The sequence below is a fragment of the Onychomys torridus genome, chromosome 1 (genome assembly GCF_903995425.1).
Source record: "Onychomys torridus chromosome 1, mOncTor1.1, whole genome shotgun sequence".
Classification (NCBI taxonomy): domain Eukaryota; kingdom Metazoa; phylum Chordata; class Mammalia; order Rodentia; family Cricetidae; genus Onychomys; species Onychomys torridus.
In genome coordinates this window covers 176,875,770-176,893,194 of record NC_050443.1, presented here as the reverse complement: position 1 = coordinate 176,893,194, position 17,425 = coordinate 176,875,770, and the positions used below count along the sequence as shown (strand labels likewise).

The window sequence follows — 17,425 nt, the reverse complement described above, 5'->3', positions numbered from 1 at the left end:
ACATAGGTTGTCTCGGGACCAAAGCTCAGTTTTTATCAGGTATGGGGTAAGTACTTTTCTTTGCCTGCTGAGCCATCTTGTCTGCCCAGAATTAGTTTTAACATTCTTATTAAAAATGTTGCCAATATACTGAGAATGTTCTGTAGAAGCTTCTAACTTTTTATATTAGGTTTACATTACAGTAACCCTAATAAGACCATTAGTCTACTTATTTAAAATATTTTTAGTTAAAGGCAACAACCTTTAAAAAGGATGGCAATCCAAAAAGTATAAAACTTGTATTTTATGAAATGTTTAGTAAATCTTTTTGAAGCTATACTTTAGGAAATGAAGATCTGAATGTTGTCATAGATGCACAGTATATTACATCCCTACGTGACATAGCGGTGTATGCCTGTAGTCTCTACATGTGGGCATAGCTGCACATGTATTGTATCCTACGTGAGATAGTGTGTGCTACTGTAGTCACTGCACTTGGGAGTAGAGACAGGAGCAGCCCTGTACAGTGAGTGAGGCCATCCTGGGTTAATCCATATACCTTTTAAAGTAACTATTTCATCTGTGTGTGTATGGGGGCATGTGTGTTCACAGGTGCCCACAAGGACAGAAGTGGGTGTTGAGTTGCTTTGGGTTTGGGTAGTAGGAGGCACCTGATGTTAGTGCTTGGATCTAACCTCTGAGGTATGCTGATAAGGAACCGAGTCCTAACCATGGAGCCTCTTCTCCAGCTCCACTACCCTGAGTTAAGGTGACCTTATCTCCAAGAACCCAAAACACACAAATAAATGAATAAATAAATATTCCCATAACAAAAAAATTAGGCACTCATGGAATTTGCTATTTTTAAAAGTGATCACATTCTCAAGATCCTATTACAGGGGGTGAGAGCTTCCTGAAGCTACGTGAAACCAGCATTTGAGAGTTACAGAGGAGCTGGCGATGCTGGACCGTGCTCTCCACACCACAGTATCACCTGAAGGAGTAAGTAAATACAGAAACCATGTCATGGGGATCAGCTCCATGGAGAGACACAGACACACACCGACGAGCAGGCAGGGCCGAATTTTAATCCAAGATACATTCTTTAGTTTATATCCTAAAACTCATGTTTTTAGTTATTTGATGTGATGTGGTCGACCACAGAAACAGCTGCCACAATACACAGCTACAGGAGCCAGTTCTGCCCTAGACAGGAGACAAGACTGACCACATGTTAACCCACCACATCCTGTCAGTGGTAGAAGCAGACAGAGGTTTATACATTTGCAAGCATTCATTAGAAATACGCATTCAGTTTCAAGATCTAAGAAACACAGCCCATCAGTACAGTGCTTCACAACAGCCCTGAGCTTTGCAGACATACAGGACAGTTCAACACTGAACACTTCAAATACACTCAAAGAATTTCAGAACAGTGGAAGCCCCTGGCAGTTTAAACAAAGCAAATGTGACACTTGGTCCACTTGTTTCTGTGACACTAACAGGGCTACTTGTTTCCCGTGACTAGAAAATTACTTTTTCATATGAAAAGGACTAAGGAAAGACCAAATTCAGAAAGCTTATTTATCTGAACCCAATCATAGTCATCATTCAGTGATATTAAGACAACTTGCAAAGAAATGACCACTCCTGGGTCGGGTGCGCACACCAACCAGGAAACAACCTTCCCCCTGGCTGGTCTCAAAGTGTCTTGATTGCATCCTCTTCACTCTTTGCCTCTCTTAGAGTTATATATTCATAGCTTAAAGCCTGGTCACTGGATTGCTCAGATCTTGATTTTTTAAATGCCAGCTCATCTGGCAGAAGAGATGTGCAGTGCTCCAGGGACTGTGCGATGTCATCGATGGTCCACCTGTCTTCAGGGAGGGCATGCTCTTCAAGTGTAAATGGCCCCTGTTTGGTGCGGATCAGCTCCAGCACGTTGGCACAGGAAGAGAGTTCTACAGCACCCAAAAGTGAGAACAGAAGGTGAGTCACCTGCAAATTTTCAAACATCAGAACTCTACTCAGACGTCTCCGGGTACTAGCCCAGTGCAAGAGTCCAGAGCCTGAGCTTAAGCAGGGAAGACTCTTTAGTGGTTTAAACTTACTTACACCTGCTTTTCAAAACCATTTGGCATTTGAAGCAACCCCAAGAGGCAATTATTCCCCTTATTGTGCATATAAGATAATGTGTCATGTGACCAGGGAACAGGAGAGGCAGAACCAGAACTCTCCAGGTGCTTGTAAGATTGTGGCTTCCAGCTTAAGAAAAAAAAAAATTGATTTGTATCAATGTAAATAGTTTTTAGACGGATAAATCTTTTTGTTCCTGACATCCACTTTGAGTTAAAATGTTCTTTACTTGAAAAAAATGTTGGTTTTTTTCATCCATTATCACTGTGTTCATTTTCTGCTCCTCTGTCTGTTTCCGCCCACCCCCATTTCCAGCACCTCACTGCAGCAGCTGGGGCTTGTAAGTGCACACTATAAACCCACAATGCATCTGAGCTAAAAGCAGCAACAGTCCAATCCTCAGCCAGTACTCAGGAAAACGAAAAACAGAAAATTCCCTTTCTCATCAAAAAGGAGCATTGCTCTCCAAATGATAATTCATAATTCAGCCTTCTGCTTACCTCTGCCAATGTCACTGACCAAGCTTCTGATGTAAAAGCCTCCTCCGCATTCAACATCTGAAATGTTAGCAGGGACATGGTAAAAGGCTGACCTCCTCAGAGATCCACTTTACATAAAAATGATGCTCTTCAACACATGTAAAAACGCACTATGCAAACAATTGAGCCATAAAATATTTATGTGCTAAACCATAAATTATTCATCCAGCGGCATATGTGTTTGTGAGATTGAAAAGTCAGAGTGTGGAGCAGGCAGAAAGTCATGAACACATTTTAAATTAACTGGCAAGCCACATCACGTTCATACCTCAGCCCTGTTCATTTAATAGGTTTTAAATAGAAATCCCAGCTTTGCTATCATGAGCTATAGATGCTAAAAAACATTTTCAGATTTGTATACTTTGTTCATTTATTATGTTTGAAATGGTCAGAAATCTCAGCTTTTCTATCATGAGCTGTAGGTTTTAAAAATATTTTCAGATTTTATAACATTTGAAAAAATGTAACCAAACACCAACCAAAAAATCCCTTTGGCAATGAAAAGAACCATGCTTAGGGTGCTAAAAAACATAAAATGAGATAAAGCCATGCACTGCAGTAAAGTTGACAGTGTTGCATTCAGCACCGCCTCCCATGCTGGGTGGAAACCAAGGCCTGCAGGAGGGGGCTCATCAACGCCCTGGCGGGGCTGCCCAAGAGATTCCGAAGGACTAATCCAAACTCTGCACCTGGAGGCTTTGATTTTTTTCTACAGCTCAATACCAGGGTTACTGAGACAAGAAGGGAGCAGAGCACCGGGATCAACCTGGGTTGTGGCAACATTTCTGAGTGGCACTTGAGAAGACAGCTGCTCACACACGCCCTTCACACTCCAGTCAGTACAGTCAGGCAGCCAGGAAATCCTGATCGCTCATGGCATCTCTGCGCTGCCAAAGAGGAGGCTGCACTTTCTTGGAGCAACCGGAAAGGACCACTCTGTAAGTCCTTTTTTCCTTCATTATTTGTCAAGTCATTTAGAATGAGGGAATGTAAGCAAAAGTCTTGTTTCCTTAACTGTACCACCTTCTGCAGGAACTTACTATGTGTGGAGTAAGAAAGCCAAGGAGAAGCAGTGAGAGCCAGGAGAAGCAGTGAGGGTGAGGAGAAGCAGTGAGGTGAGGAGGAGCAGTGAGGTGAGGAGAAGCAGTGAGGTGAGGAGAGGCAGTGAGGTGAGGAGAAGCAGTGAGGTGAGGAGAAGCAGAGAGGTGAGGAGAAGCAGTGAGGTGAGAAGCAGAGAGGTGAGGAGGAGCAGTGAGGTGAGGAGAAGCAGAGAGGTGAGGAGAAGCAGTGAGGTGAGGAGGAGCAGTGAGGTGAGGAGGAGCAGTGAGGTGAGGAGGAGCAGTGAGGTGAGGAGGAGCAGTGAGGTGAGGAGGAGCAGTGAGGTGAGGAGGAGCAGTGAGGTGAGGAGGAGCAGTGAGGTGAGGAGGAGCAGTGAGGTGAGGAGAAGCAGTGAGGTGAGGAGGAGCAGTGAGGTGAGGAGGAGCAGTGAGGTGAGGAGGAGCAGTGAGGTGAGAAGCAGAGAGGTGAGGAGAAGCAGTGAGGTGAGAAGCAGAGAGGTGAGAAGCAGAGAGGTGAGAAGCAGAGAGGTGAGGAGAAGCAGAGAGGTGAGGAGAAGCAGTGAGGTGAGAAGCAGAGAGGTGAGGAGAAGCAGAGAGGTGAGGAGAAGCAGTGAGGTGAGAAGCAGAGAGGTGAGGAGGAGCAGTGAGGTGAGGAGGAGCAGTGAGGTGAGGAGGAGCAGTGAGGTGAGAAGCAGAGAGGTGAGGAGCAGTGAGGTGAGGAGGAGCAGTGAGGTGAGAAGCAGAGAGGTGAGGAGGAGCAGTGAGGTGAGGAGGAGCAGTGAGGTGAGAAGCAGAGAGGTGAGGAGGAGCAGTGAGGTGAGGAGAAGCAGAGAGGTGAGGAGGAGCAGTGAGGTGAGGAGAAGCAGAGAGGTGAGGAGGAGCAGTGAGGTGAGGAGGAGCAGTGAGGTGAGAAGCAGAGAGGTGAGGTGAGAAGCAGAGAGGTGAGGAGGAGCAGTGAGGTGAGGAGGAGCAGTGAGGTGAGGAGGAGCAGTGAGGTGAGGAGAAGCAATGAGGTGAGGAGCAGTGAGGTGAGGAGGAGCAGTGAGGTGAGGAGGAGCAGTGAGGTGAGGAGGAGCAGTGAGGTGAGGAGGAGCAGTGAGGTGAGGAGGAGCAGTGAGGTGAGGAGAAGCAGTGAGGTGAGAAGCAGAGAGGTGAGGAGGAGCAGTGAGGTGAGAAGCAGAGAGGTGAGGAGCAGTGAGGTGAGGAGGAGCAGTGAGGTGAGAAGCAGAGAGGTGAGGAGGAGCAGTGAGGTGAGAAGCAGAGAGGTGAGGAGGAGCAGTGAGGTGAGAAGCAGAGAGGTGAGGAGCAGTGAGGTGAGGAGGAGCAGTGAGGTGAGGAGGAGCAGTGAGGTGAGGAGGAGCAGTGAGGTGAGGAGGAGCAGTGAGGTGAGGGAAGGAACAGCTTTGGGAAACGCCATCTGAAAGGGATTCTAATCACAATTACAGTGAAATGAAGGGCTAGATTGATTTCAAGGAGTCCAAGGACTAACAGCTACATTCTAAAAACTACATAGACAATTTTTAAACTATAGAAACAAGTGTTTCTTCGGTTTTTAAATTGACTTCAAATATGGGTCACATGTTCAAATTGACAACCTGAACTAAAAATGTGACCAGGTGTCCAACAAGACATTTGTCTCACTTATTTCTCCCATATTTTCCCATCATTGGTACTAACCTGCAGGTCACAAAGAGTAACGGGATAGAAACCAGTTCACTTTTACAGCCTTTTATCCCAAAACTAACTAAACATGCTCTGTCTCAAAGGGGCACATCAATGTTTACTCTAAAATGAAATGCATTAAGTATGAGTCAAAATGGAAGGAAAAGTATCTGTAAGATAAAAACTAAAAAAACTTTAACTTACTTGTATTTTTATTGTTACATGTATGGGGAATCTATCTGCACAGGTGTCTGTATACCACGTGTGCACCTGGTGCCCAAGGAGGTGAGAAGCAGCACTCTTGGAACGACTGAGACTGAGTTATGGAGGCTGTGAGCTCTCATGTGGGTGCTGGGAATCAAACCTGGGTCCTCTGGAAACACAGCCAGTGCTCTTCACCACTGAGCCATCTCTCTAGGCCCCAACTCTAAAATCTTGAAAACACACATCCTCTACCTACTTCTCTGAAGAGATCTAAAGTATTCAACTCCCAAATTTATAGTAAATTGATAGCAAAACATCTGAAAACCAGCCTAGTTAGGTATTCTGAACCGCTACGGAGTTAGTTAACATTTAACTCAAGAAATCAAACCATAACTTTTCTTATATTCAATGAAATTCCAAGACCAAAAGGATCCATTCTAACTATGTAAAATTAGCCAAACACAAAATAAAGGTATGAGCAAGGCAGATGATTTCAAACCTCTCCATCGTACCTAAAGTGAACAGCGGTGGCTGGAATCTCAGGAGGGAGATGCTGTACACAGTCACCGGCCTGGCAGGTCTGGCCTCGACCGCTTCACCTCTCTTCATCAACGCTGAAAGCCTTCGCCCATCCTTCTTCAGTGCAGAATAGCTTGTGGTAAGGAGAGAATGGGTGTTGAGAGTAGTTCCCAGAGGCATGGGATGAAGGATGGCGGGCAGCTCCTTACACCGAAGAGCCTCCTAAAATTCAACAGTCTTTTCTCCTGGTCTGCTACTGTCCTGGGGATGAAGTCCCCACGAATCTCTGAGACAGATATAAACAGTGAGCAGCATCCATTTTCTTCTTTAGCTTTCCTGGAGATGACCTTGTCAGCTCCCTTCACTAACCCCCAGCTCAGAAGCAGCTTCTCCCTGAAAAATGTCTCACACAGGAAACAGAGCTTAGCTTTGTGTTGTGAAAACTCATGACACCACAAACCCATGGATAATCACAGAAAATGCTAAAGAAGTTCACATACAAAAAACATATATATTTAACTTAGTCTAACAATGCAGCTTTTCCTAAAAATTTCAAATTTTATATTTGAGAAAAATGTTCTTGGAGAAAACAAAAACAAGATTTCTAAACACAAATAAAACATAACTTCCTAGTAATATCCTAGATATACCCTAGTAATGTGCACACAATTATGGCTAAGTGGTACGGTGGTCTGACCGACTCCCCTCCCAGTCACCTGCTGAAATTCTAAGTACCAAGATGATGGCATTAGGAGGAGGGGCCTTGGAGGGTGACCAGGTCACAAACCAAAACCCTCAAGGAAGTGGTTGTTGCCCCAGACAGACGCTGCACCAGGGCAGCATCTATGAGAAGGCAGCTTTCCCCAGCAAAACCATCTGCCAGCGCCTCAGCCTGGACAGAACCTCCAGGACCATGGGAAGCAGCTCCCGAGTCTGTGGTGTTTATTATAGGCACCCTATTGCACCAAGACAAGTGGTGAGGCATTTATACCCACATTTTTTACAAACACAGCTTTTATCTGTTGGGTATGCTGTACAGATTTGGAGGCAGGTACGCAGCACACACTGCAACTCTGAATTACAGGTATGTTGCTTTAACACAGTCCTGTCACTTAATTTCAGGGAAAGTGACATCCCTGGACTCTGTTACTGCCCTGTTATCTACAGACAGAACTTGAAGAGTCAGTGAGACAGGACGCACATAGGCCAGGCTGTGCTAACATCCAGCACAGATCTGAATGCTCTTCTGTCTCGGGATCAAAGCTTTGCATCCAGGCTGAATCTGTCCATCTTTTTGATTATTTACAATGTCCAAATTAAAACAGAACAAAAGAAAAACCCACTTTATTCTAATTATTGATGTTAACCTATAGTTGACAAAATTAAATAAATTTAATAACTGAACTTACAGTGGGGGTACTTGCATTATATTCCCAGTAAACTTCTGCAGAATGCCTTCAATATCTTCCTGTGTTATCTTATCTGCCAAAAACAAACCAAGAAAAGATGACATAGCCATAAAATCAATAGCCCCAGTAGCTCTGAAAAGTCATTATTATGATTTTTCAATAAAATACAAATTACAGGGGTTGGAGAGGTGGCTCAGTTGCTAGTTCAGCTCCTAACACCCACACGGCAGTTCACATCTCTGTGATTCTAATCCCAGTGAATCCGGTGCCCTCTTCTGGCCTCAGAGGGCACCAGGTACACAGTGGTGTACAGACATATGTACAGGCAAAACACCTATACAAACAACTAAGAGAAAAAAATCAAACATCATTTAATTGCAATCTATGTCTTGTAGGCCAAATGCCACCTTGTTGAAAAGAATAAAATGCATATTAATGAGATGAAAAGCAAAGAGAATTTTATGCTATTCTTCATAGAAACTTAATTTCCCTTAGTTCAAGTCCTACCCTACCCCAGTTATTCCTCACCTAAAAATGATGCATCATATATGTATTGGGAGATTCTAATGGCACCTTTAGAAAATCCAAGGAAGATATGAAATTAGCTACAGACATGGTCCTATAGTAATCAACACTGAGTGATCAAGGGCAGACAGGGAGTGCCCACACTTCTGTGCCTCGTTTCTCTAAGTCCGATGTCTGAGTATCTGTTACAGTATAGAGGACAGTGGGCACAGCTGTACCTTAAGTCTCACTTGCTAGAATTTAAACCATCCTATGCTATGGAATAATTTCATACACACACTTTCAACTCTGTCTCCAATCTGAACTACTGATCTGTCTCCCTGATCCTTCTCTGCCTGGGACTTTCTCCACTTTTAAATGACCACTCTCAGCTCAAAAGCAAGCCAGTAGAGAAAAGGAATACACACAGCAAGAACTTTGGCATGCTTACTGAGCATTTTAAAAGGCAGATTTTAGAAAATTTGTACCAACTTATGTAGGCGGAAGTTTTCCTGTGTCCCACCTGGTCTCCCAGCTTCTCAGTCTTGAGTAAACACATAGAGGCTTGCATTAATTGCAAACTGTATGGTCTAAGGCTCAGGCTTCTTGCTAGCTAGCTCTTACATCGTAACTAAACCCTTTCCTAGTAACCTGTTTTGTCACGTGGTTTTGAGCATTACCTGCTCTCTCACATCTTGCTTCTCCTGGCTGTGGCCTGCAGCATCTGCCTTGACCCCACCTTTCTTCTCTCTCATGTCTCTTGGATCTCCCTCCTGCTCCATCCTGCCATAGGCCAATGCAGCTTTATTTATTAGCCAATGAGAGCCACACATATTCATAGTGTACAGAAAGACATACAGCAATTCCCCCTTTCTGTCTAATCAAAAAGGAAGGTTTTAACTTTATCATAGTAAAATTATATATAACAAAACAGTTATCAAGCAAGCAAGTATTGTTCAGGAGAAACAAAGGGTAATAACATAAACAAAAATGGAACTACAACCAACAAGAACAACAGCAAACAAGAAAGACATGCTAAATGTCCAGATCATAGGTAAATGGCAAGCTACTGAGATTACTCCAATAGCTGTCCTATCCTGAAGAATCTAACTTTAGTACCTAAAATGTTCTTAGCTAAGATATGAGAGGATAAAACAATCTAGTCTTCAACCCCAAACAGGAAGTGTAAGCAAGCAACTTCCAAAAATTGCGAGAATAGACAGAGATAGCTGGCAGCCTGGACAGTCACCTGATGTTTCTCAGCACTGTTAGGGCATCCATTTTTGGCTACAGGCCTAGAATATCTGACAGACCATTTTCAGAAGCAGGAATTTTGAAAGACTGTCTTACTCTGTCTTGACAAGGTTCAGCAGTTACTTTTCCTTGTGTCCTGCTCGTCCACAAAGGACAGCATGCATATTGACAGCAGTTGAGACAAGGGCAGTTCTTTGCTCAGCAAGCCATTTTTTGCCAAGAAGACAAACTTCCAAACAGAGAGTCTTTGAAGCTTAACAATGAGCCACATGAGGATGGATAGTGCACATAACATCTGGATTATGTGTATCACTGTGTTGTCTTTAAAATTTTTGACTGCTATAAGACATTTGATTCTAAAACTTCTGGATTAAACCAACCCACATGTTTTAAAAAAGTCTTGACTCTAAAACTTAAGTCAAAAGGTATGCCACTTTGACAGGGAGGTTATGCTTTTATTTCCATAGGAAATGAGGGGCTATGGATTCATTCAAAATTAAAGATAAAAAGATATGATTGAGGAAGACCCCCTGAAATCCTGACTACAAACATAAAAACATAAACCTGAAAGAGATGCACGACACATGATGTATATTTTACCTGTTCAAACACATAACAAGAAATTGTCTTTGGCTGACTTGTGTATAATGCACAGTCTGTACTTGTATTAATGCTGAGATATATGTTACCTTTAAAAATGTATATATTTTTAGGATAAGGGGACCAGACACCAATGGAAACAGATGGTCCCAACATTTCAGAACACTTCTGTTGCAGTTTCCTCTGAGTTCTGCACCGAGAAAGGCTTCAAGGCTGCTGCTGGCTGAAATGATCCAGCTGCTGAAGGAACAAGATGCCAGCAGACCAGTAATGCCATGGCCATGTGGCAACATACAGATAACAGACAAAGGTTATTTAAGATGAATGAGCCACCTAGCAAGAAGCCTGAGACATAGGCCATGTAGTTTGTAATTAAGCCTCTGAGTGGTTATTTTATAACTAGCTGCAAGAGCGTGAGTGGAGAGATTCATCCAACCATGGAGTTAGTTGGGACCGAGAAACTTCTACTACAGACTTATATATAAAGCTTTTCACATGTCAGTCATGTATTCAGGCTCTTTGTGGTGCATCCAGAAGGACACAGTCTTATACTAGCTCAAATTCAGTATTTGGGTTTTCATACCTGCAGATGATCAAGAACAAACCATGCCTTGGAAATATTCTATAACTCATTTAGACTACTGTCAATGCTTTTATTATTTTGTAGCAAATTTAAACTTTTTTGGTAAATGTGCATTTGATTTTATTTGAAAAATATTAGACAAAAATTATTGTGCTCTGAATTGTTCCAATACCATGATAAAACTTAAGGGACATCAGTGTACACTCAGCAAGACAGTCTTAGCCTCACTGTGACCTTGTAAGCTAAACACAAACAAAACTGGAATCTTCGAGGCTCAGCCACTGGACAGCAACCCCATATTTTCTGCAGCAGCCTCCAATGCCCACCCAGATCTCAGATGGCAGCCCCGCCCCTACAGATCTCAGATGTCCCCCCACTCCTCCCTGGCGCCCCCCCTCCACCCCCGCAGATTACAGACAGCAGCCCCACCCACCACAGATTTCAGACAGCAGCCACGCCCACCACAGTTCTCTACTGTGACATTAAATAATTACAGTTGGCACTTTAGTTATTCTATTCCGAGCTTGCCAAACGTAGGTGGCCCATGCTACCACCAGGCTGGCCTTGCAGACAGGAATGCCATAGTTGGTAAAACTGCTACAGTGCATTAACTTAGCCAGGTAGTTCAAAACAAGAGAGCTCTCTACTCCTGCTAGGTTCGGCTCTTCTCTGACATTCCTTTCCTGTGAACATGCTCTCCTTTGTCCTGGTTCAGTGGCTTTCTTTCATGGATACACACACACACACACACACACACACACACACACACACACACACATATACATTCACAAGGATGTACACACACACAGATGATGTACACACACACACACACACACACACACTACTGAGACATGCTCCATCTCATTACACTTCTGTTGAATCATCTCCCTTTGACTTTATAGCTTAGGCATCTGTGTGTGTGTGCTGTTCATTCTGGCCATTTTCAACAGCATGCTGAGCTACTAACTCACCAACAAAATCCTGCGCTTTGAAGACAAAGACAGTTTTTCTTCTGTGATCACACACTATTAAGATGGCACTCAAGACGTTCTTGCTGAAATCTAATTTGCTCAGCGTAATAGATCTCCAGGGTGAAGGGCATTTAAAAGTCACCAGGCCAATCATTTGTGCAATGTTAGGACAACCACACAGAAAGCCTCCAGAGCAGGGGATCTCATAACAAAAGTCAAGCTGTGGCACATGGGTATGAAGTGAAACACTGCTGTGTCTAAAGCCTGGTCTTAGTCCCATCAGATAGCTGCCCCATGATTTAACAATGCTACCACAAGATCTAAAGATGCAGATAAAGTTCTCCACCCCAGGGACACCCAGGGATGAACCCCAAAAAGAGAGGTGCAGCACAGGTGTAAGGGACCCGGATACTTCATTCTTAGGAGCCACCAACACGACAGCGTTCATCTGACCTGCATTTTAAAAGGTCATTCTCTAGGCTGGGCTTGTAGCTCAGGGGGAAAGCAGCGGCCTAACATGGAAAAGGGTCCTGAGTTCAATCTGCAGCAACACACACACACACACACACACACACACACACACACACACACACACAATCACTACAGACATGAACAAGCTGTGCAGTCCACTACTCGCTTGCTCCCAATGCATCAATCCTTCCTTCCATGCATGCACCACGGTGCTTGCTACTGACCTGAATCCAGAGTGAACACACAATGACAGTTAGCGTAATATTCTACCACAGTAAGCCACTGCGGGACGGTCCTGCTGCCATGGCAGCTGCTAAATCACCCCGTCCTCACTCACCCCTGTTTCTGGCCGTTACAGAGCAGGGAGTAAGGACTATGGTCTGAGAAGAGGCGAAAAAGACAAACATCTCAAAATGTGCTTCTGCCTAGAGTTCAAAAATTCGTAATTTGAAACCTTCCTTATAAAAGAACATCCCAGAGATGTTACCAGTAAGTACTACCAAATATTAGAAAAAGAAGTTATTTCAACTGGACACAAATTCTTCCAGAAAAAAGAAAGGCTATTAAGAGACAAGATAAACATGGCCAAAGGCACAGCCCAGAGGCAGGGCCACAGTGAAGGACTGGGCTCTCTCTCTAGCACCACCAAGATAAAACAACATTTAAAAACAGTAACATCTTTCTTACATCAACATAATTCTTCGGCCCCACCAGAACCCTGAGAGGGTGAAGTTGGGGGCAGGGGACAAAACAAACAAACAAAAAAAACCAAAAAACAAAAAACAAAAACAAACAAACAAACAAAACCACAGGGGCACTCACTCACAAATACAGATGCAAAAGCCCAAACTAAATATTCACCTATGAAGTCTACCATGAATCTATAATACATGCTGACCAAGTTAACTCAACTCCAGAAATGTGCAATTAATTTAACATTTGAATATGGAGAAAAGAATATGGAGAAAAAAATCAGAGAAAAACTTTGTTAAGGCTGTGTTCTGGACAAGACATGAATATCCCACTCATGAACCCAGGGCAGCCATGGTTACCTGCACATGATCGAGACAGCCCACAACCCCTCCCAAAATTCACTTTCTGTTCACGATTTAAAAGGAAACCAATTTCAGCAAGGAAATAAAGAAAAAGATGAATTCCTTTCATAAAATAGCTATTTTTAAGGGGGGAGTCTATAATAAAAAGTGGGGAGGTGTATTTTTCCTCTAAGATAACAGATCCTTTAGTGTTGAGACAAGGATGGACCAACTTACTGAGCTGACGATGCAGATTCCAGACAAACCCCCATGCCTGCTAAGGCACTTGATTTGTGACATGCAGAATTATGGAGAAAGCACCAGGCCAATTGGACATCCAGGAAGGGAAAATGATGGATTGGACATGTACTGTCAGAGGCAAAGCAATAAAAATTTCTAGAATATAGAAAAATATTTCTTGCTTAAAACATTGTGTGTGTCACCTCTGGACACCTGATTTTCGACAAAGAAGCAAAAATTATACAATGGAAAAAGGAAAGCATCTTCAATAAATGGTGTTGGTCTAACTGGATGTCAGTATGTAGAACAATGCAAACAGATCCATATTTACACCCTGCACAAAACTCAAGTTCAAGTATATCAAAGACCTCAACATAAATTCAGGTACACTGAACCCAACAGAGAAAGTGGGAGATAATCTGGAATGCATTGGCACAGGAGACCACTTCCGGAACAGAACACCAACAGCACAGGCACTAAGACTGACAATTAACAAATAGGACCTCATGAAACTGAAAAGTTTCTATAAGGTAAAGGACACTTGCTAAACTATGTTCACATCAGCTTTATTTGTAATAGCCAGAACCTGGAAACAACCTAGATGTCCCTCAACCAAGGAATGGATAAAGAAAATGTGGTACAGTTATACAATGGAGTATTACTCAGCTGTTAAAAACAAAGACACCAGGAAATTTGAAGGCAAATGGATGGAACTAGAAAAAAAATCATCCTGAGTGAGGTAACCCAGACCCAGAAAGACAAACCTGGTATGTACTTACTAGTAAGTGGATATTAGCTATAAAATAAAGGATAACTATGCAACAATCCACAGACCCAGAGAGACTAAGTAACAAAGAGAGTTTATGGGGGACACCCATATCTCCTGGAAAGGGGAAACAGAAGAGTCTGTATGAGTGGACTGAGGGCAGGTGGGGATGGGAACATGAGTATCGTGTTGGGACGGAGGGGAAGAGTGCTGAGGGAGACTGTTAGGGGGGCATTTAGGGGTCAGGTAGAAGCCTGGCACAAAGGAATCTCCCAGGAGTCTACAGGGAGGACTCCAGCTTAGACGCCTAGCAATAGTGGACAAGTAGCCTGAACTGGTCTCCTGTGACCAGACTGGTGCCTGACCCAGTTGTCCCCAGAGAGGTGCCATCCAGCAACTGATGGAGGCAGGTCAGAGACCCACATCCAAACATTAATTAGGTGGAGCCCGGGAATTTTTCAGTGAGGGGAGGGAGGAGGAGGAAAAAATAGTATAGGAGCCAGAGGGGTCAAGGACAACACAGGAAGGCTCACACAATCAACTAACCTGTATAGTGGGATTTGCTCCACCCATAACCTTGGGCTATAGGCTGAAGGAGGTGATGTTTCTTGCTGTTGTACATGACCTCTTAAAAGGAAAGGGAGAGGGGTCACAAGGTCCCTTCTCCCTGCTTCCTGGTGTGACCGAATGAATTGCCAGGTGTATTCACTCCCGGTCAGATCAGAGGATTTCTCACTTTACTGGTGTCCAATGTGGGGCATGAACCCACAACCCTGAGATTAAGAGTCTCATGCTCTACCGACTGAGAGAAATCCACAGGAGTCTGCTTAAGGAGTGTTAGGGAATTTACTAGGATGTAAATTGAGGAAATACACTCATGGTACAGGACCGAGTAGACAGCTGAAGCTGTCCTCTGATCTGACAACTTCAAGTCCACACCGGCCACCATGCCTGCTGCTGCACTTGCCACACTAGCTGGCCCGTAACATCTGGAGATTCTCCTGTCTCTGCCTCCATTTCCCACTAGGAGATGGCACAGCCCTACCTGGGTCCTGGGGATGGGAACTCAGGCATTCATACCCAAGGAGCTGGCTTCACCCATGGAGCCATCTCTCTAGCCCTAAGCTTTCTTCAGCATAAACAAAGTTACGAATTAACAAATACAATGCAGAAAATGTTAAGATTCCAAAATGCTTATGGCCAGGAAGAAAGCATTCCCCAATCTTCCACTCAATAAATGGCAGCATCCTCTAAGTATTTCTGTAACCTCAAATCCTAGGTCACAACTGTCCCCATCCAGTTAATCACCAGGCTGCGTCCCTTTAACTCACTAGTCCCTTCTAACTAAAGTTGTCTCTGGCTCTACCACTAGCACCTGGCCCAAGTTACCTCCAGTTCTGCCTCAGCTACTACTGGATGCTGATGATGACGAGGTGTCTGTGTGGTGCCCTGTCACCTGTTAGCAACAGCATGAAGCTGAATCATTATTTGGCAGATGACAAACAGAGCTTAAGAGATGCTCAGAGCACAGGTTAGGACAGGGAGTAGAGTCGGTCCTCTGCTGTGCTCCCTCCACACTGCCCTCGTCCCGTCCCTGTGGACGCTTGGCCAACAGAGCCAAGGGCAGAGCAGGGTGACTTATCTGTGTGTCACTGTCGCCAGCATCCCTGGCATACTCAGAAAGTCTGTTCCACCTCTTGTCTCAGGCCTCTTACACCTTAAAAACCCACGAGCTGAAAGTTATAGCTGGGCTTCAACTAAATATTGGTATTTAGTTGAACTGCCAGTATTCACCAATTCCAATAATAATTTCACAGATACTTCAATATCTAAGCTGTGGAAATAAATCAGTGGTCTTAATTTTCATTATACTGCTTGATTAACTGAGTGAGGTACTAGGGCGCAGAGACGTTAGCAGGGCAAGTGAAGCCATTAGGAACAAGAAAAGGTCGTTCTTGCTACTGTCCTAATATGGAATATGCAGTAAGGGCAATCAACACAGAGGCCCAGGGAAGCAGACACTACAGTGTCTGCAGTCAAATCAGGAAGAGTCACACACGGGGAAAGACCAGAATGCCTACGAATAATCACAATCATGACATAACAATGACAGTACTGCAAGGCTGCATTATAAATAGCTCCTGTGCATGTGAGTTGCTAGGAGACCAGTTCACTTATCTCCCCTTTCTTAAAGCAGGGAAAAGAATAGCAGACAAAGTACAGTGGGCCCTGGGGAGTCCCCACTACTTCAAAGAATTAGCTCTCTCCTGTTGGATCTTTTCACTCCAAAACATGGGCACATGATGACTTCTGCAGGACTAACCCAGATGCATTCATTTCAACAGCTGGGAAGTCCATTTGAAAAAAAAAATTAGAGGCATGACACAGGTCAAATACAACAGGATACTAACTGCTTTGTTACTCATTCATGAGGAAAAACATCCTAAATTCCAGCTATAAATACAAATAATTCTGAACATTACGAACACTTATGGGGAAAAACACCTATAAAGTCTCTATAAAACTTACAGCAAATAAGCTGTGATGTGATGAGCAATTTCCAATTTGCTTAAGCTAGAGAAATGTACTCTGAGATGTGAAAATATCAAGCAACATTTGTTTGTAATTCTGCTGTGACTGTTCTTTCGGGGCAGATTCTCACTAGCCTGGCTGGTCTGGAACTTGCAATCCTCCTGCCTCCACCTCCCAAGTGCTGGGATTACCAGTGGATGCCACCACATGCTACTTAAGTTCTGCATTTTGTAATCACACAAACTTTCTTTAAATGCAGAGGAAAACGGCATTAGAGGCTCCATACCGTAAGGCTTCTCATCTGTTACCTTCCCGGTAGCATCTAGAGTGTCGGTGGCTTTTCCCAGCTCTCCAATGGCAATATACCTCTAAAGAAGGAAGTGAGAAAGGCGGCCATGAGTAATTCAGGACTGTTAGCTGTGCCTTCTAACAAGAGAACTTTACTAACACTACCAACCTGAAACAAAGTAAAGGCAAAAATAACACACTGAAATTGCCCTGTTGGTTTGTTTCTGTTGTGTGGGAAGCATTTGTAAGCCCAGAAACACAAACTCCCCACACCACCCAACAAGAGAAAAACAAAACCCACTAAAATGGTTTTATGGCGTATATGTACACTCTTATTGCAAACTTCTAAAACTATTTTTATACTGGGCACACTGGTTTTTAAGGAAATTGCAAACATAGTTGGTTTTCAGCGTCATGAATTCCACATCTACACATTCAATCAACCATAGATTAAAAATATTCTAAAAATAAAAAGGATGTGTATGATTATGTACAGACTTGTCATTATTCCCTAAATAATCCAGTATAACAACTGCTGACACAGCATTTCCTCTGTAGGAGGTGCTGTGTGCTACAAGCCTAGAGACACTTAGAAGTGTGAGAGGAAGGACTGGGTTGCACACATACATTGCACTGTGTTTGAGTAGGAGTCTAAGACCCATGCACTTTAGTAGCT

The 17,425-nt window shown here is 43.6% G+C and overlaps 1 protein-coding gene across 1 annotated transcript in view; it reads right to left on the bottom strand.

Moving 5' to 3' along the window:
- Positions 1–1,549: 1,549 nt before the first annotated feature.
- Positions 1,550–17,425, bottom strand: part of Trub1 (TruB pseudouridine synthase family member 1) — a 49,996-nt gene continuing 34,120 nt past the window's right edge. Inside the window, exons 4-8 of the mRNA XM_036173743.1 lie at positions 16,748–16,829; positions 7,507–7,579; positions 6,091–6,230; positions 2,616–2,672; positions 1,550–1,940 (exon numbers count right to left, since the gene is read on the bottom strand). Coding sequence (XP_036029636.1) covers positions 1,681–1,940; positions 2,616–2,672; positions 6,091–6,230; positions 7,507–7,579; positions 16,748–16,829 — 612 coding nt within the window. The 3' untranslated portion in view covers positions 1,550–1,680. The remainder of the gene's footprint in view (positions 1,941–2,615; positions 2,673–6,090; positions 6,231–7,506; positions 7,580–16,747; positions 16,830–17,425) is intronic.